General features: G+C 48.3%; 1 protein-coding gene across 1 annotated transcript in view; it reads left to right on the plus strand.

The window, feature by feature from the left end:
• Positions 1–7,377: 7,377 nt before the first annotated feature.
• Positions 7,378–21,327, plus strand: part of SHQ1 (SHQ1, H/ACA ribonucleoprotein assembly factor) — a 197,045-nt gene continuing 183,095 nt past the window's right edge. The window contains exon 1 of the mRNA XM_082266435.1: positions 7,378–7,527. Coding sequence (XP_082122561.1) covers positions 7,385–7,527 — 143 coding nt within the window. The 5' untranslated portion in view covers positions 7,378–7,384. The remainder of the gene's footprint in view (positions 7,528–21,327) is intronic.

Genomic DNA, 21,327 nt, shown 5'->3' on the forward strand with positions numbered 1-21,327 from the left:
AGATCCAAAACTATACTCTATCTCTAGCACCTACACTAGTATGATGTGCCCCTTGTGTTGATTCTTATTATTTTAGAAATCTTCATCTTTCCTAATCCATAATCTTCTGGTGCAGCAGGGGTTAATATAGCTAAAAGGCTGTTAGAAGCTCTCAAGAGAGCCTGACTATGCCGGCCCTTTCCTGCCAGATCTGCCATTCATTGAATCTATACTACATTTTCTAAGAGTGACACAGAATCTCTGAATGGGGAGACGGGTGGATGATTGATAGCTTTGGCACCTCTATTCATAGATCCTTAGTCATTCATAGAAGCTGTAGTAGATGAAGATTTTCCTAAAACATGAAGAATCAAGAAGGTCACATCACACCAATTGTAGGATATGTCCCTTGTGTTGATTTTAATGCTTGCATTTTTAGCTAAACTTAAGCCGGTGTTCTGTCGAAAACTCCAACTCTCCAAAATCTCCAACCACGTCACTTTTGGTGACTCTAAAGCAGGAATAATTGGAGATTTGGACGAGTTGCTGTTTTCACAGACCACCGGCAGCCAATACACTCCCGTACATGAGCAGTTGCCTCTTTTCACAGAACACCGGGTAAGGAGGAAAACGTTGTCGCCGCCATGGAGGCGGCCATGTTGTTGGTTAATAGCAGCCATTACTAACAATGTGCAGTCATTATAGCGCGTACCGGAGTGCGCTGGCTGCTGGTGGTCTGTAAAAACTGCAACTCGTCTATATCTCCAATTATTCCTTCTGTAGAGTCACCGGAAGTGACGTGGTTGGAGATTTTGGTGTATTGGAATTTTCAGCAGAACACCGGGTACATATGGGCCAAATGTCGGTAGACAATGGCCAGTTAAAAAAAAAAAAAATGGCCAACATTCGGCCCATGTGTATATCGGTCTGTCCAGCCGGCTTCTGTCAGACGAGCATGCTGGAAAACCAGTATCTGACTGACTCCCAATAAGCGCTATTAGCTAATGGGGGAGATCGCTGATTGTAGTGTTGTGATGGGGGGGGGGGGGGGGCCTGTCAGAACACAAGAGCACTGCGGGGGAGATCGCTGTACTAACCTCGCATGGTTAGTACAGCGTCTCCGACTGGAGCTGACAGTTTTTTTTTTTGTTAAACCCAAAAAAACGAATAGTGTGTACCTGGATTTAGGCTTTAATTCTTGTAGCATTGCTCCAGCTTCTGTGTAATCTCATTGCAAAACAAACAGCCTAAGAGCTCTTTCACGCGGGCGGTCCGATCAGATCCGCCTGTCAGTTTTTTAGACGGATCTGATCGGATGCCCCATTCAGCCCTATGGAGCAGCGGATGTCAGCGGTGACATGTCCGCTGACACCCGCTGCCATCCGCATCCGATCCTGTCTGTGAAATCCGGACGGATGGAAACCCTATTTTCCATCTGTCCTGGGGATCGGATCGGATGAGAGCGGACAGGCGGTCCGCTCTCATGCGATCCCCCATAGAGGGCAGCGGGGGCTGAGACACCTCCCTCTCCGCTCTGCAAGCGGAGACGGAGCTGTCATCCGCCGGCTCAGCGGGGATCGCGGATCGATCCCCGCTGAGCAGCACGGATCCGCCTGCGGAGGTGGACCGTGTGAAAGAGCCCGAAAAGAAGAAGTGAAAGGAACTACTGGCAGGATCAATAAATAATACAATTGTTACAAAAAGACTCATAAAAACAAAAACAGCTCTATAAGGTCCCGTTCACACTGGGGCGATCCGACTTCCCGGGGCGACCTCACAGGTCGCGGCGCGCTGCTCGCACCGCGACCTCGGAGCGGCCGGCACGGACTTCATAACATTGAAGTCTATGCAGGTCGCTCCGGGTCGCCCCAAAGAAGCTCCGGACCCTTTTTCTAAGTCGGAGCGACTTGTGTCGCTCCTATTAGAACGGGTCCACAGCTTCTCTATGCCAGGCGACCTACGGCGACCTGTCAGGCGCCCCAGTGTGAACGGGGTCTTAGAGCAGAACTCCAGGAATGTTTTATATTGGGGCTATGGGGGGGGGGGGGGTAATGTTCTGTTTTAATGCTGCTGATAGACTGATTCATATGTAATTTCTGATTTGGCCAATAGTTTGACTTAATGCCTTTTTCACATGGGTGGCTGGGGACTCGGGGAGTGGTAATACTGGAGTTGATCCTTGTTTTACCACCTCCCAACTGCTCACCTAAACTATGCAATGGCAGCCGAAGGGGGAAGCATAAGTAAAATATGAAGCATCTCATGTTTAGTAGGCCTTAGAATCACCAAATGTGACCCATTCAAGTGAATTGAGTTAAAGTGGAGTTCCACCCTATTTTTATACTTACCTCCATCTTCTCGCTCCGGGTCACCTGAAAAAGAAATGGATAATCGCATATTTTTTTTTTTTTTTACTTACCTCGTAGCGAAGAAAATATACTTACCTTACTTCCTTCTTCCTCCTTCCTCGGCCGCGGCCCGTCGTCACTTCCTGGCTCTGCAATGATTCCTGGGAGCTGGACGTCATAGCTCCCAGGAATCATTGCGCCTGCACCGGCCCCGACGTCAGTTCCGGGTCGCGCGCGTCATCCCCTTCTAAACAGCTTCTGGGCATGCCCAGAAGCTGTGGAGGGATGACGCGCGCGACCCGGAAGTGACGTCGGGGCCGGCGCAGAGCATCGTGGGACCAAAGAAGGCGGAAGAAGACGCCGAAGAGGACGCGCTGGCTTCAAGCTGCCCACATCTGAGATGGCAGCGCTGGACAAGACGTTTGCAAGGTAAGTATTTGTCCTAACAGGTAAGTGCAACCCGGGACAGATCAGAGGCTAGCCATTGTGGAATGCACTAGCCCTGACTGTCCCGGGGGTATTAAAAAAAAAAAATCCAGGGTGGAACTCCGCTTTAAGTCAAACGTTTGACTTATTGAAGCTGCTGTAGTTTTATAGCAGAAAGTAAAAAATTGTGGTTCTTTTTGTGTTATAGCGCAAAAAATAAAAATCGCAGAGATGATCAAATATCACCAAAAGAAAGCTCTATTTGTATGAAAAAAACGACATCAATTTTATTTGGGTACAGTGTCGCACGACCGCGCAATTGTCAGGTAAATTAACTCAGTGCCGCGTCACAAAAAAAATGGCCTGGTCAGGAAGGGGGGGGGGGGGGGTAAAACCTTCTGGAGTTGAAGTGGTAATTGTAGGTATAAGTGGTAAAACAGATGTGTGAGCAAAGGGCTGAAAGTTCTCTTACTCATAGCAATAGTCATTGATTGTTTAGAAATGACAAAGCACAGGTATTATTGCATAAAATTACAAAAATCCTACCTGTGCCTAAGAGATGGCAGAACAGGCACTAAATCTGCGCAAAGTAGGTGCTAATAGGAGCCTAAGGGTTGATTTACTAAAGGCAAACAGTTGCTCCAGAGCTTAGTAAATGAAAGGGAAACTCTGCTGACTTCCATCATCCAATCATGTGCAAGAAAAAAAGGTTTTTTTATTTTTTTTCCTTTTCCTTGCATGTAATTGGGTATTCTTTGCAAATTGAGGCTTTGGGATTGATTTACTAAAGGCAATTAGACTGTGCACTCTGCAAGTGCATTTGCTCCAGAGCTTAGTAAATAAGGGGAAGCTCTGATGACCTCCATCATCCAATCATGTTCAAGCAAAAATGTGTTTTTTTTCCTTGCATGTGATTGAGTATTCTTTGCAAAGGGAAGCTTTGGGGTTGATTTACTAAAGGCAAGTGCATTTGCTCCAGAGCTTAGTAAATGAGGAGAAGCTCTACTGAACTCCATCATCCAATCATGTGCAAGCAAAAATGCTGTTTTTTTTTTTTTTTTTCATTTTCCTTGCATGTGATTGAGTATTTTTTGCAAAGTAAAGCCTTACCTCATTTACTAAGCTCTGGAGCAACTGCACTCTGCAAAGTCTACAGTCTAACTTTAGTAAATCAATCCCTTTGTGTCATTTACTAAGCTCTGGCGCAACTGCACTTGCAGAGGGTACAGTTTATTTATATTTAGTCAATCAACCCCTAATAGGTGGTTGATTTACTAAAGGCAAATGCAGTTGCTCCAGAGCTTAGTAAATGAGAAGCTCAGCTGACTTCCATCATCCAATCATGTGCAAGCAAAAAATGCAGTTTTTTTCATTTTCCTTGCATGTGATTGGGTATTCTTTACAAAGTGAAGCTTTGGGGTTGATTTACTAAAGGCAATTAGACTGTGCACTCTGCAAGTGCATTTGCTCCAGAGGTTAGTAAATGAGGGGAAGCTCTGATGACCTCCATCATCCAATCATGTGCAAGCAAAAAATGTTTTTTTTTTTCATTTTCCTTGCATGTGATTGGGTATTCTTTACAAAGAAAAGCTTTGGGGTTGATTTACTAAAGGCAATTAGGCTGTGCACTCTGCAAGTGCATTTGCTCCAGAGCTTAGTAAATAAGGGCAAGCTCTGATGACCTCCATCATCCAATCATGTGCAAGCAAAAAATGTTTTTTTTTTCATTTTCCTTGCATGTGATTGGGTATTCTTTACAAAGAAAAGCTTTGGGGTTGATTTACTAAAGGCAATTAGGCTGTGCACTCTGCAAGTGCATTTGCTCCAGAGCTTAGTAAATGAGGGGAAGCTCTGATGACCTCCATCATCCAATCATGTGCAAGCAAAAATGCTGTTTTTTTTATTTTCCTTGCATGTCATTGGGTATTCTTTGCAAAGTAAAGCCTCATTTACTAAGCTCTGGAGCAACTGCACTCTGCAAAGTCTACAGTCTATAACGTTAGTAAATCAACCCCTTTGTCTCATTTACTAAGCTCTGGAGCAACTGCACTTGCAGAGGGTACAGTCTATTTGAATTTAGCCAATCAACCCCTAATAGGAGGTTATTAGCGCCTACTTTGAACCCCTTCTGCGCTCTCTTGGCCCCCCCCCCCCCCATTCCGGCTCCTCCTGGGATAAAACTCTGATCAGGGAAGTACAGAACTGCTACAATGTATCACTGAAAAAGAACATTTCCTTCCGGTCTCCATGGAAACCATAAAACCTGACAAGCGTCCAACTTGTAACCGCGCCCTCCTTCATTTTAGCCACTCATTGCAATCAAAGGACGTCCTGCCTTTAGCTCGCCCCGCCTCCACCAATCCTCCTTGGAGTTTTCCCGTAGCAGCGCGTGATTGGTGGATGGGCGGGACAACAGAGGAAGTTAGTCCAATCAGAGTGCTCGTTTTGGTCTCGTTTTTTTAACACGTGCAGTCCCGGAAGTAGAATTCGTTGTGTGCTGCATGTGAGTAGCCGGTGTGTCTGGTGAGGTGTGAGTTCTCAGTGGTGAGATAGTCGGTGTAATGTACGGAAGGATCGGTGTGTGCAGCAGATAGGGCGCAGCTGGGCACCCTGGGTTTTGGGGTTAGGAGCGCTGCTAGGAGTCTCAGTCTGTATTGGCAGAAAGTTTTTTTTTTTTTTTTCTAAATGAACTATCAATGGCTGACCATAGAATACAATATATAATATAATAATATAATCTCCTTCAGATCTTCTATCAACTATATGGTACAAGGGCCTGCCTGATTGGATGAATGGATAGATAGATATGGATTAGGGATATGTATAGCTGATAGAATGGATTAGTGCATAAATCCCCCAATCACTCTGTAGCCCCATCCATGTTCAGATCGCCCTTCAGAGGCTACTGACAGGTGGTGAGGAAGCAATGTGATGACTCCTCAGCACCTGTTTTGCATGGTAGGCGGCTCAACTGCATAACTATGACCCCCCCCCCCCCCCCCAACTGCACATCTAAATGAAGCCTAAGGGCTCTTTCACACTGGCGATCCGATCCGCCTGTCAGTTTTTTAGGCGGATCTGATCGGATCCTCCATGCAGCTCTATGGGGCAGCGGATGTCAGCGGAGATATGTCCACTGACACCCGCTGCCATCCGTATCCGATCCTGTCTGGATGATTTCTGTCTGGACGGAAATCTGGACGAATGGAAACCCTATTTTTCCATCCGTTCAGTAATCGGATCGGATGAGAGTGGACAGGCGGTCCGCTCTCATCCGATCCCCCATAGAGAGCAACGGGGGCTGTGACACCTCCTCTCCGCACTGCAAGCGGAGACGGAGCTGTCATCCGCCGGCTCAGCGGGGATCGGCGGATCGATCCCCACTGAGCAGCACGGATCCGCCTACGAAGGCGGACCGTGTGAAAAAGCCCTAAGGCTTCATTTACACCTGAGCGTACTGGGATCACCGGCAGAATTGCAGCAAAACACAATGGCATCCTAAATGCAATGCAATGCAATTTTGCAGCGAATGTCAAAATTTGCAGCAAATATCATGACTGGCTCTATGCCAAAATTTGTGTCGTGCTTTTTTTTGGAGCAGAAGGAGGCACATTCAGATGAATGGTGCTGCTCCAAAAATGTGCCACAAAAAATAGTTAAAAAACCGCGGTGCAGCAGGTGTCGCTGCAGTACGCTGAGGTGTGAATGGAGTCTAAAGCCCCGTACACACGCGTCGAAAATCGGCAGGGAATTTTCGTCCGACCGATTCGCCGATTTTCGGCTTGTTAGTATGATGCTTCCGACAACCAACTCCGACTTTTCGGCCGAAAAAAATCTGGATGCTGTGGGTACTGTACACGTCGTTTAGGCATCGGCCAGAAATAAAGATGTGCAGAGAGGGGTACCCATAAAAGGTACCCCCCCTTTAATAACTACAAAATATACCCAATTCTGTTAGAGAGGGGCAGGGCAGGAGGTGATTGAAATAAAGTTGATGTGGAGGGTAAAGTTTCACTTTATAATCAAATGGTGTGTATGTGAAGTTGTGCAGCTCGCCCACCCCTTCCACCTGCCTCCTCCATTCATGGAACTTGTATTTGTTTTTCTCCAGTATGCAAAGCGTTCTGTGATTGGAGGATGTGGATCTTGTCATTCATGTGCCTGTCTTCCATTCACAGAATGCTTTGGCACTCTGGGAGAGAATAGTTTCTATTCTAAAAGCTTCTATAAATAGGGGAGGCGGGCAGAAGGGGTGAGTAAGTAGCGCAATTCTGCCCTTTGCAGCAGCTGGTAACCCCTGCAACACTGGAATATAAGTTGGCAGTTGGGAGAAAAAGCATGGAAAATCGCGTGCATTCTCGACCCACAGAGAAACACGCAGAAGGGGTGGGGTGCCATTAATTCTTAATGCTCGAAACCCCGTTGTTTTTGGTATGTTAACTTCTTGCTATGGGTAACAATCCTATTTCACATAATATTCTAACTCAGTCACTTGTCCTGTCTGTGTCATGGTATTACAGTAAGAGATTTCCTTGAGATGTCTAGGTTGTTTTACAGGTACCGGCCACTTCTATACTTTTATTCACTTTCCCTTTACTAATATATTCCATTGTTTTCTAGGGTGACTCAATATGATCACACCGGCTTTTGATATCACCCAGGATGCAGACTTCCTCACTATTACCATTAAAGTTCCCTATGCCAGGGTGTCGGAGTTTGATATCTACATTGATGGAGATGATTTCAAATTCTATGCCAAGCCTTACTTTCTCAGGTAACCTTAGTGCTTTGAACTCATTCGCTGCCAGAGCCAATTTTGCATTTTTTGCATACTTGCCAAAAAAATAATTTTAGGTCTGAAGATTACATAAAACCCCCAAAACATTATATCGTTTTTGAAAGCACATACCCTAGAGCAGTGTTGGCGAACCTTGGCACCCCAGGTGTTTTGGAACTACATTTCCCATGATGCTCAGGCACTGCAGTGTAGGTGAGCATCATGGGAAATGTAGTTCCAAATCATCTGGGGCGCCAAAGTTTGCCATCACTGCCCTAGAGAATAAAATAGTTTTAGTTCCTATTTTTTTATGTCACACAATATTATCGCAAAGGTCTAGGAAACGCAACATTTCAGTAAAAAAATATGCAAAAATGAATTTGAGGGCACACAAACCCAATACATTACCCAATTTTGTTTGGTAAAATATAAAAAGGCGAGGTTGCACCAAGTAAATAGATACCCAACATGTCAAACCTTAGATTTCTGTGCGCCGTATAATGACAAAAAACTTCCCTATATTTTTCATAGGTGACATTTTAAAAGCCCCCTATAGGTCATCTGTGTAGCGTTACGGAGGAGGTCTGGTGCTCGAATTATTGCTCTCGCTTCCAGAATGCGTGGCAATATTTTATAGTTTCTGAAAGCAGACACCATAGAGAATAAAATAGTGGTAGTTCCTGTTTTTTTATGTCACACATTATTATCGCAAAGGTCTAGGAAACACATTTCAGTGAAATATGCACTAAAAATAATTTGAGGGCACACAAACCCGAAAAATTACCCAATTTTGTTTATTAAAATGTAAAAGACGAGGTTGCACCAAGTAAATAGATACCCAACCTGTCAAACCTTAGATTTGCGTGCCCCGTGGAATGGCAACAAACTTCCCTATATTTTCCATAGGCGACATTTTATTTTTTTTATAAATTCGTTTATTTAAATAGAAATAAGGCATAATACAAGTCACCAGATAAACACAATGAGCATTTGAACAATACAAAAGTAGAAAACATAGCTCTCGATCCAAATTTACAGCATATAATAGCAGGATAACACATAAACTTGAGCAGACCATATCAGCCCCCCGAAACCCAGCACAAAAAGAGATATGGGATCAAGCGCATAGCCAGGAGCCTAAGGGCCATGGTGGGGCAATCCCTCGTCACCACCGGCATCAAACATATGGCCGGAATCAGGTGCGCGGGGGGGATGCCCCCCAACGGCCTCCCAGACACTCCCCAGGGTCAGGGGGAATCACCGTCAGTAAGTCCGAACCGGGAGCAAGAGGAGGATCTGATAAAAAACTAGAGAAATATGCCTGGAGGAGCAAACAAGAAAAAAAAGAAGGGACAGCCAGAAAAGGGGAGGGAGAGAAAAGGAGAGGGAGGAAGGAAAAAAAAAAAAAAAAGGGGGGGGGTGGGGGACCACATGGCCCGGCGGCACCCATAATATTAGAGCATTAAAGCAGCAAGTCACGGTACTCCGCAGAGAACGTAAATTCGTGCCAGTAGTACCAGCGCTTTGTAAATTTCTCTCTGGTTCCCCTCTCCGTCGCTATCAGATCTTCCATTTCATTAATGCATTTGACTTTATTAAGCCACATGGCCACGGTCGGGGGCTGAGTCTGCTTCCAGAGGGGGGGGATGCAACTTTTCGCTGCCGTGAACAGCAACGGCAAGATGGATTTCTTATAAGACGCCCTCGGGAACTCGTGATGGTGGAGAAGGAAAAGCGCAGGGTCTAGCGTCAAAGAATGGTCTGTGAATTTTTGGGCATATGTGAAACCAGAGCGCTAAAAACCTCCAACACAGGGGATGGGTATGATGAGTCAATTAAAAAAGCAAGGAGAAGGGGGAGGGGGGGGGAGGGGGAGGGAAAAGGACAAAAGCAAAACACTAAATAAAGCTGATGGAATAAATTTACTGTATTGTATGGGATCGACGTGTAGTCAGAAAGGAGTAGTCCATAAACACTGAGCCGCTCTTCCACAGACCAAGAGGAGATTCTGTTAGAGCAAAAAAACAAAAAGGAGAAGCGCTCTAAGTGTAGACAGTTTAATATGAATTTTTGGGCGATGAGGCGCACCGAAGCCCAGAATGGCTGCACCCGTTCACATGACCAGAAAATATGAAGGTACGTCCCCCACTCTTTCCCGCACCTCCAACAGGTGTCACCACTGGTCGGAAACATCCGACTCAACTGCACCGGGGTATAGTGCCACCTAGTCAGACATTTGTATCCTACCTTGTGGTAGCGAGAGCAGATCGAAGTTTTGTATGCGAAAAACAGCAGGCGTTCAACTTGTTGATCGGTGAAGGTCAGGCCGAGATCCTGTTCCCATCGTGCAATGTAGGGTGGGCGAAATGGCGCCTCGGGGGTGACCAGAGTCCTATATAGGAGGGAAGTAGTGTGTCGCAAAGGAGACGAAACAGAGCAAAGTTCCTCAAAGTACGTGAGACGTCTGGTAAACAGGGGCGCTGCAGGCAGAGATTGCAAAAAATGAGAAAGTTGTACCTGCTGCCAGAAGTTCAGCTCTGAGAAGGTGGTATCAGAGTGGAGGCGAGACCTAGTGATCCAGGACCCGTCCCGCACAAAGTGGCGGGCCTGACCGTGTCCAGCATCCTGCAAGGACCGAAATCCCGGTCGATCCACCCCCGGTGGGAAGTCAGGGCTATCAACCACCGGGAGGAGGGGAGACGGCAGAGCAGCCAGTGTGCCCCCGTGGCAATGGTCGGGTGGTCTGACAGTTCCCTCTGAACGGCGGAGGGAGTCCACAGAGAGGCCTCGGGTGGGGTAACCACTGTGCTCCGCTCCAGTCGTGGCGGTACCAGTCTAGGATACGGGATAAGTGACATGCCTCATAATAGGCCACAGCATCCGGTAGAGCCATGCCTCCGCTCAATTTAGGCATGCGCAGGATACGTAACGCCAGCCTCGGGGAGCCCCTACGCCATAGAAACTCCCAGAACAATCGATTCACCTTTCGAAGGAAGGAGGTCGGGACGGTCACCGGGACAGCCTGGAACACATATAACAGGCGGGGCATCACATTAATTTTTATGATATTACAACGCCCGAGCCACGAGAATCAGCCCCCGTGCCAGTCATCGAGATCTTTCTTAATTCGTGTCAGTAAAGGTGGAAAGTTGCAGTCAAAAGCTCTGTCGAGTGAGTGAGGTAGAGAAATCCCCAGATAGCGAATATGGGACGATCCCCACTTAAAGGGGAAGTCCGCCCGGAGGAGAGCGGAGAGAGCGGGCGGGATTGCCACCGCTAGGGCCTCAGACTTAGTCTGATTAATTTTATAGAATGAAAGGAATTCATAAATGCGGAACTCTCTCTCATTAAATTGGGCAAAGAGGTTAGGGGTTTCGTAAGAAAAAAGAGGAGGTCATCTGCGTACGCAGCCACCTTAGGGGAAAGCGTCGGGGAGACCGACACCCCAGCAATATCGGCATTAGCCCGCACAGTGCGCAGGAAAGGTTCGAGGGTCAAAACGAAGATCAGCGGGGAGAGTGGGCAGCCCTGCCGGGTCCCATTGGAGATCACCAGGGGGTCAGACAAATGACCGTTGACCCTCACTCTCGCCGAAGGGGTTGAGTATATAGCTCGAACCCAAGACACAAGCCGCTCCCCTGCTCCAATGTGCTCCATTAAAGCCAAGAGGAATTCCCAGTTCACCCGATCAAATGCTTTTTCCGCATCCGTGGACAAAAGCAAAGTCGGGAGTCGGCGGGCACTGGCAAGGTGAACCAGGTCAAGCGCTTTAGTGGTATTGTCGCGGGCTTCCCGAGAAGCGACAAAGCCCACCTGGTCGTCATGGATCAATTGCGGTAGTAGCGGGGCCAATCTAGAGGCCAGGATCTTAGTAAAGAGCTTTAGGTTGACGTTCAGGAGCGAGATAGGCCTGTAGCTGGCGCAGACCAGGGGATCTTTACCTTCCTTCGCGAGAACCGCGATGTGCGCCCTAAGTGAGTCCGTCGGGCACACCGCACCTTCACCCGTAGCATTATATGCCGCGAGGAAATGAGGAGAAAGGAGGTCAATGAAGCACTTGTAGTAACGAATGGAATAGCCATCCGGGCCAGGGGCCTTCCCGGGTTGCGTCGCCCCCAGAGCCGCCAACAGTTCACCATGGCGTAAAGGTTCATCCAACTTCCCCACCTCCTCCTCAGGAAGGGAGGGGAAACCCAAAGCGCAGAGATAGGATCAGATCGCCGCGATCCTCTCAGTCCCGGGAGGGGCCGGTGAATCCGGTGACAAGTTGTAAAGAGTCGAATAATACTGACGAAAGGCTTCAGCGATGTCAGTTGTAGAATGCACCCTGCGGTCCTCAGATGTCGAGAGCTCCGGAACGAAGGTGCGGGCCCCCTGCGCACGAAGTGCGCGGGCCAACAACTTTCCACATTTGTCACCGTGCTCGTAGAAGGTCTGTCTACATTTAGCCAGTGCCGCCTTCACCCGAAAGGACCAAGGATCGCAGCTGCTCCCTCAGAACAGTCAGCTCGTGCAGAGCAGCCTGAGCCAGAGAGCGCTTATGGACCAGCTCCAGTTTGCTGATCTTAGAGAGGAGATCACTCAGCTGTTGAGCACGTTCCTTTTTGCGTCGCGACCCTATCTTGATAAGAACTCCACACATGTAACTCTTATGTGCCTCCCACACCATTAGGGGGGGCTCTCGGTCGTAGCGTTAGCGGCAAAGAAACCCCTAAGCTCCGAGCTTAGTTCCTCTACAACAGCCGTGTCATGGAGGAGACTATCGTTTAGTCACCATTGCCACTGCGGGCGATCCGAGGAGCTCAGGTCCAGGTCTAAAAGGACCGGGGCATGGTCGGAGAACGTAATAGATCCGATGGAAGCCGAGACAACACGCGGCAGCATGGCTTGGGGCAATAAGAAAAAGTCAATGCGGGAATAGGAGGCATGAGGGGGGGAGTAGAAGGTGTAGTCCCTCGTCTCCGGATGGAGAACACGCCAGGGATCAACCAGACGGAACGCCTGGAACAGTGTTTTGAAACGTTTCAGGGCCGCGTAAGAGAGGTGAGAGGAACCCCTGGACGTGTCTACTACCGGGTCCAACGCCAGGTTAAAATCTCCGCCCAGGATAATCTGGCCCTCTGCAAACTCCTCGAGCCGCGAGAGCAGGGACTCCAGGAAAGCCACCTGACCAGCATTTGGGAAATACAGGTTAACCAGCGTAACCGACAGGACCCCCAGGCGACCCTTAACAAAGAGAGTGCGACCCGAGCCGTCACTCCACGAGTCTGAGAGTGTCCATGGGGCGCGACTATTAATCAGTATACACACCCCCTTAGTCTTGGAGTCAGAAGAGCAGCTGTGATACACCGTGGGGAACCGTCGGTCTCCCAATTTAGGGAGCTTGTCCGATCTGAAATGAGTTTCTTGTAAAAAACCTGCGCCCGGAGACGGTGAAGATCAGAGAGAACAATAGAGCGCTTCTCAGGAGTATTCAGTCCCTTGACATTAAGGGATACCAACCTTAGCGGGTCCGCTTGTGAGGGAGCCATCGTCTCCCACCCCCAAGCTCAAAGACAGAGCAGGGAGGAAGAAAAAAGGGGGTAAAAAAAAAAGAGACAAGGAGGGAAGGGAAGAGAGAAGAAAAAACAGGAAGCAAAAAAAAAAGGGGGGGGGGAGAAATAATCCAAAAGGGGTGCACACCAGGTGCACAGGGGGGAGGAACTACAGTGCCAAACGCACTAAAGAGACCAAGTCTCAAGGTACCAAGAGGTTCGACCTGCACCGCGCGAATCACAGGCAGAGCAGGTGGGACCTCAAGGGACACCCTACTGGGGGAACGAGGAGGGTCACGACAGAGAGAGGGAGGTGACCACTACCCAGAACCCCCCCATACCGGCAAGAAAACATAATATTAACAGTATCAAATAGATAGGCATAACAGTGTAGAACGAAGTGCAAAACCAAGGAGCAGCTAGCGAGGAGCCCGTGAAGGCAAAGCGACCTCGCAACCATGGTCATATAAGAGCAAAAACAGTTAGCAAACAACAACCCCAATGAGAATGGCTTGGCCCCACAGGGAGGGAAGGGGGGAGAGGGGGGGAGATGGGGGGAGGGAGAGAGGGGGGAAGGAGAAAAACACAACTCAGCAGGGGCCCCCACAAACCCACACATATTGCATACCTAAGCTCCCGGTGCAGCGCACAGCAGGTGCATGCCCACCCCATCGTCCCCGGAAACCTCAGTAGACCACTGTACCCCTCCAGAAGCACCGCGTCTAGGGTACAGAGGGAGAGCCAAGCGAGAAACCCTGCCGTGATTCTGTTCCCCAGTAGGAACTGAGGGGACACAAGAGAAGATGGAGGGAACGGGGCAGGATGAGAGAGGACCAAGGGGAGAGATAAAGGGGGAGAGGAAGAGAGGGGAAGGGAGCAAAGGAAGGGTGAAGAGCAGGGGGGGAAGGGGGAAAAAAAAAAGGGGGGGGGGAGAGGGGAGAGGGGAGAAAGGGGGTGGGGAGAGGAGGGGGGGAGAAAGGGGGTGGGGAGGGAGGGGAAATGGGGGGGGGGAGAAGGGAAGGAGGGGAGAAAGGGGGGGGGGAGAAGGGAAGGGGGGGGAGAAGGGAGGGGGGAGGAGGGGGAGATAAAGAGAGGGGGGGAGGAAAGAGCTAGAAAAAGGGGGGAAAGAAGGGAAGGGGGAAAGGAAGGGGGGTAGAGGATGGGGGGAGGGAGATGAGAGACTGGCCCCAGTGTCAGACAGACCCAGGACAGAAAAACAAAAAACCAAAAAACCCGCCTCAGCCCCCAGGATGAGAGGAGCTGTGATCAGTGGCAGCAAAAACATTGAATCTACCTCAGCCGAGCATATCATTAAAATGAAAGTGAAGTGTTATAGAACTTGTACATCAATACATATGAGATCCTAGAACTAGCACAGCCATTCATAGGTCCAAGAAGCCACGTCCAGGACTCCTGTCAAGGTGATGGGAAAAGGAAAAGGGGGGGGGGGGGCAGCAGCAGCAGACAACTAGTGCCGCCGAGGGACCCCCAAGGCGAGCAGCTCACATAGTTCCAAGGCACCGAGGGACAGGAACCCCCATTCGGACTCCATGGATGCGGGGAAGGCACGCACGGCATAGGGAATGTCACTTTGCACCAGACAGGTTCCGAAGAGCGGGCAACAGCAAGGGACATGCGGGGGGATGCTTAGTGCAGATCACAGGAAGGACAGTTCCGTGGGACATGGCGTGGAGCACATGGGGGGGGAGGGAGGGAGACACAACAAAGGGGCACCGCAGGGCCACAGACAGACTTGCAGTAGGTTAAGCTTCCGGGGAGGCCGCCCCCGGACCAGTAGAGCCCGGATTCACGGACCTGCGAGAACGCTGCGATCCTCCTGATCGAGTCCGCGATGGACCACCGCCCGCGGGACGAGCCGCACGGTCCGGGAGCCTCGCCATCCAGTCCGGCAAGTCCTGGGGAGCCAGGTCCACAAAGCGATACAAGGCCGGGAGATCAGCATGTCTACGGAGGGTGAATGAAGAGCCATTCCGTCTGACCGTCAGTTGCAGAGGAAATCCCCAGCGGTAGGTGGCGTCCTGGAGTCTTTCCAGAAGAGGTTTCAGCATAGCCCGGCGGGTCAAGGTACCCCTCGATATGTCTGGGAAAATAGCGATCTGCGCCCCATCAAAGTCCACGGGGCCGTGGGACCACGCCGCCCGCAGTATCTGTTCCTTCACCGTGTATCTATGCAGGCGGCAAATCACATCCCGCGGCCTGTCTGCATCTTGCGGGCGAGGGCCCAGGGCCCGATGAACCCGGTCAAAGAGAAAGTCCACCGGGGGGGGTCTTGCGGCAGCAGTCTGGAGAATATGGCCTGGACCGTCACCACCAGGTCCTCCCGACCAGTCGCCTCAGGCAGGCCCCGGAGCCGCAAGTTATTACTGCGGCTCCGGTTTTCCATGTCCTCCATCTGGAGCTGGTGGTCCGCCAGAGCATCGGCGTGGGAAGCTTGAATGTGTTCCAGGTGAGCCACCCTCGACTGGAGGTCTCCCAATGCGGATTCACCCGCCGCCACCCGCCCCTTGACCTGAGTCACTTCAGTCGTAATGGCCGCGAAATCTCGGCGGTGCTGCTCCGCAACTTGGGCCACAATGTCTTCCATGTCCCTCTTTGTAGGAAGGGAGCGGAGCAGTGCCCAGATGTCTCTCTCCTCCTCCGGGGGAACCAGCAGGGAGGTCTGTGATGAAGGAAGGGAGCCCTGAGACATCGTTGCGGTGGCGGGAAGTAGGGGAGACGCGGGCAGCAGGGGTGGCGAGGCGGCAGTCCGGGCAAGGCCGCTGCTGAGGCCCACCACTGGAGATAGCGATCCCAGGGTCGGGGAGCTCTGGAAAAAGCCGCGGATAGGAGCCGATGGTGTAGCCCGGGAAGCAGCCTTCGTCTTCCGCCGCTTGTAGGTGCTCATGTCAGCCTGGAAATGCCTATTTAAGCCGGTTAGGGAGGCTAGGGAGCGGGAGCACCAGAGAAGCACGTCTTCACACCGCCATGACCTAGCCACGCCCCATAGGCGACATTTTAAAAGCCTCCCAAAGGTCATCAGTTTAGCGTTAGGGAGGAGGTCTGGTGCTGGAACTATTGCTCTCGCTTCCGGAATGCGTGGCAATATGTAACGTGTATCACAATTGACTTTTTCATGCGTAGGCACCCCCCAATGCGTGCGTTTGTTTGTACGTGCATATATGTGGGGTTGGGGGGGGGCTCAGAAATTTGGGGTGGGGATTTTATGTGCTTGGGTGTAGCTTTATTTTTTACAATGTAAAAATATTTTAAAAACCTTGTGCTCTACTAAATGTAATGCAATGTAGATGGCATTGCAATACATTCCTTCCCGGCCATGCTAGCCGGAGACACTGAGAGGGGGAGCTGGAAGTGACGTCAAATATGTTGGTTTCCGGGTCAGAAACAAGGTAGGGAGGAGAGCGGACGTGTGTCCTCTCTGCTCCCTCACCTGTACCTAGCGGCACCTGCTATTTCGGTCTTGGGCCTTCAGATGGTAGGGGCATGCAGGGGGGGGGGTGCAATGTTGCCGGGGCTGTATGGAAGCAATCGGGCAGCAGCGCAGCTGTCTGAATATTTCCATCTGACAGGTAGTAGTCTGCTTGTCCGATTTACACACAATCCCAATGTGTGTAAAATCCCCAGCTGTCTGGTCCATAAGACTATGAACCTGGAAGCATACTTAGAACAAAATGTATTAAATGTGTGTCATTCGATCCTATATCCCCAAAAGATTAAGGCTGGGTTCACATCTATGTGAATTGGATGAGGGTTTCTTCGCATCCAATTCGCATGACAGGAGATTGTGACTGGCTCTCAATGGAGCTAGTTTACCCATCTCTGGGGCGGCGCATTTCACAGGAGTTCTGTGCGTCTTTGGCTCCATTTCAGGTCAGAATTCAGGAAATATTTGGGCCTGATTCGTCCCTGAAATGGGAAACGGGGATGCACCAGACCCCTACTGTGAGCCGCATCCGAATTAGGTATGAACCCAGCCTAAAGGTTTATTTCTATTTTGTGTGGGCAAAGCCATGCAAATAATTTCTTTACACCCCTTTGGCCAGATTCACATCTAAATCCACTGGTATTAGTGCAAATATAGCTGAATACAATGGAGTTATTCATCCCAAACTGCATACAGCTGTTTGGCCATCATCAGTGCAGTGTATGGAAACCATGGCTTCTATTGAGGGGGGTTGGGCCCCAACGAGACCGTGCAGTCATAACCTGTATGGTTTTACTGTCTCATCTGGTAAAAATATATATCTGTACAGCGCTATGTGGGAAAAATTCAATATATAAAATGACTAGGTGCATATGTAACCACCCCTCTTACTAGTACCTGTTCTTATCAGTGTTGAGTAGGGGCGCTCCACAGTTTATCCAGTCCTTGTGGATAGGATGGCTGTTTGCATAGCACTCCTTGATGGTATGATGGGGGCTCCAAGGCTTTGTCCTGGAGGAACAGAATCCAGGGCTCTCATTGGCTAAGGTGGAACATAGGAGTCATTCCCCGGTTGATGGACCTGTGGAACCCAGTGCCTCCTTATTTGACAGTGCTACCTTGTGTGGTCATTGGTTGGGAAGGCAGAGAGAGAGAGCCTGGAGTGTCAAGTGCTTCGCCTACGAGTGGCGCCCTGGGGGTGCTGTTAGTATCACTATGCAGCAGTGTATTTCGGTTTTGTGCTGCCCTAGGCCTGACTAAACTTGTGCACCCCCTTCCTGTTTATGACCCACACTTTCATCTGTGAACCACAGACCACAACCACAGTGTATCAGTGCCCATCAGCGTAGCCTCATCAGTGCCCATCAGTGCAGCCTTATCAGTGTCGTCACATTACTGCCCATCAGTGCAGCATATTAGTGTAGCCCCGTCAGTGGCCACCAGTGCAGCCTATTAGTGCAGCCTAAGATATTTAAAAATAAAAACTACTGACACCATCCACTGCCCTACTGACACAATCCGTGTGTGTGTATGTATGTATATGTGTGTGTGTGTGTGTATATATAATACTGTGTATTATATGTATATATACACACATGCACACACGTGTTTGAGCTTTGAGGTGCACACCCTAATGCAATAGGCTGTGCACACCTATGTGCGATAGCACATATGGGGTAAGCAGGTCCAAAATATTATTGCCATCATATACAATTAAAAGTCTTAATTGTATATGATGCAAATCGATATGCTCATTCAAAGACAAGAATGTTTAAAGAAATAAAATTACGGTATATTATTGACATGATACCTGCCATACCTGGGGGGGTGGAGGAGGGTAGGCGGAGCATTAGGTTGCAGTGCCACACTTATTAGCATTGGGGCCGTCGAGCCAGTTGTATTAGGTGTGGTTGGCGGCCTGCGGTCTGTCCGAATGTCCTCACCCGCTGGTAATATAATACCAGCAGGTAGCAGTGTGACCGCTTTATGAGGGTGCCTGACTGATTTGCCTCCTGGACCCTGCCCTCTGGCCTAATTCCCCCTATAAGACTGGCACTATACTAAAAGTGTAGTGCAAGCTGGCAGGGACACTTTTAATGCAGGAGCCAGGTGCAGCTTTTTTTTTTGTTCACTTATGGTGTTTAGTTTTGTGCACCCAGCATGGGCTGCAGAAAAAAAAGTGTAACCACCCCTTCATGTTAAATGCAAATCACAAAATAGTACAACTTGGGTAAAAACAATTCTATAAGTTATTATACATAATAACTTTTATTTACCCTAGTGTCAGGACTGGCACCAACCAATGTAAGTGCATTGGATTATTTTATGCACGGTTGTTTTCGCTATGGAATTTTCTGTCTTCTAACTTCACGTATGGAATACCTGGAATGGTGGTTCTGCTCTCGGAGTGTTCATGAATATGAATGACCCACTTTATTTGAGGCGGTTTTATTATCTGGTGAGTTCTTGATAATTGGAAGGATTCACAGTGTTGAGATGATTGCTGCACCAAGTGGAGGAATATGGAGAGTATTGTGCGACTGTTACTACACAGTGTGTGAATAATTGATACACTGGACTTTTTGATAGTATAGTTTGCATATATTTTGCATATGTTTGCACAAAGCGCTGGACACTTTTTATTTGTGACATGGAATGTCACTTAAGTGATTTATGCTGATTTACACAAAGCAAGTTTACAGCACGTTGATGATATAATGTACATTGGATATAAAAAGTCTACACACCCCTGTTAAAATGTCAGGTTTCTGTGAAGTAAAAAAATGAGGCAAAGGTAAATCTTTTCAGAACTTTTTCCACCTTTAATGTGACCTATAAACTGTAAAACTCAGTTGAACAACAAACTGAAATATTTTAGGTGGAGGGAAGTTAAAATAAAAAAAATGAAATAATATGGTTGCATAAGTGTGCACACCCTTAAACTAATACTTTGTTGAAGCACTTGTTGATTTTAGTACAGTTTTTTTTTTTGGGTATGAGTATCAGCCTGGCACATCTTGACCTGACAGTATTTGCCCACTCTTCTGTCAGATTGCGAGGACATCTCCTGTGCACAGCCCTCTTCAGATCACCCCACATATTTTCAATTGGATTTAGGTCTGGGCTTTGGCTGGGCCATTCCAAAACTTTCTTCTTCTTCTGGTAAAGCCATTCCTTTGTTGATTTGGGTGTATGCTTTAGGTCGATGTCATGCTGAAAGATGGAGTTCCTCTTCATGTTCAGCTTTCTAGCAGAAGCCTGAAGGTTTTGTGCCAATATTGACTGATATATGGAACTGTTCATAATTCCCTCTACCTTGACTAAGGCCCCTGTTCCAGCTGAAGAAAAACAGCCCCAAAGCATGATGCTGCCACCACCATGCTTCACTGTGGGTATGGTGTCCTTTTGGTGATGTGCAGTTTTGTTTTTGCACCAAACCTATCTTTTGGAATTTATGGCCAAAAAGTTCAACCTTGGTTTCATCAGACCATAACACATTTCCCCACATGCTTTTGGGAGACTTCAGGTTTTGTAAAATGTAGTCAGGCTTGGATATTTTTCTTCGTAAGAAAAGGCTTCCGTAATGCCACTCTACCTCACGGCCCAGACATATGTAGAGGCTTCCGTTATGCCACTCTACCTCACGGCCCAGACATATGAAGAGGCTTCCGTTATGCCACTCTACCTCATAGCCCAGACATATGAAGAGGCTTCCATTATGCCACTCTACCTGTAAGCCCAGACATATGAAGAGGCTTCCGTTATGCCACTCTACCTGTAAGCCCAGACTTATAAAGAGGCTTCCGTTATGCCACTCTTCCTCATGGCCCAGACATATGAAGAAGCTTCCGTTATGCCACTCTACCCCATAGCCCAGATATATGAAGAATATGGGAGATTGCCACATGTACCACACAGCCATTTATTTTTCTGCAGATTTTCCTGCAGCTCCTTTAATGTTGCTGTAGGCCTCTTGGCAGCCTCCCTGACCAGTTTTATTCTTGTCTTTTCATCAATTTTGGGGTGACATCCAGTTCTTGGTAATGTCACTGTTGTGCCATATTTTCTCCACTTGATGATGACTGTCTTCACTGTGTTCCATGGTATATCTAAGGCCTTGGAAATTCTTTTGTACCCTTCTCCTGACTGATACCTTTTAACAATGAGATCCCTCTGATGCTTTGGAAGCTCTCTGCGGACCATGGCTTTTCCTGTAGGATGCGACTAAGAAAATGCCAGGAAAGACCTACTAGAACAGCTAAACTTTATTTGGGGTTAATCAGAAGCACTTTAAATGATGGCAGGTGTGTACTGACCCCTATTTAACATGAGTTTAAATGTGATTGCTTATTTCTTAACACAGCTTCATCTTCAGTTTTAAGAGGGTGTGCCCACTTATACAACCACAATATTTCAGATTTTTATTTTTACCCCCCCCCCCCCCAAAAAAAAAAAAAAAAAAAAAGATTTCAGTTTGTTTTTCAATTGAGTTGTAAAATTAAATTTATAGGTCACATCAAATGTGAAAAAAGCTCTGAAATTATTTATCTTTGTCTTAATTTTTTACATCACAGAAACCTGACATTTTAACAGGGGTGTGTAGACTTTTTATATCCACTGTACAATGCGTTATAGATTTATATACCCGGATAACTTGTACTATTTAGGGCTTTGCAATGAATATACTTGCATAGTTTATAAGGGTTTATGCACAAAGGGGTGGTTACATACTATATGTACAGTACTTAAAGTAAGCTTCCTCTGCAGACATTTACCTATAGGCAAGCCTTACCTATAGGTAGTGAAAATATCTACTAAACA

The sequence above is a fragment of the Pelophylax lessonae genome, assembly GCF_965119305.1.
Source record: "Pelophylax lessonae genome assembly, chromosome: 8".
In the NCBI taxonomy this organism is placed as follows: domain Eukaryota; kingdom Metazoa; phylum Chordata; class Amphibia; order Anura; family Ranidae; genus Pelophylax; species Pelophylax lessonae.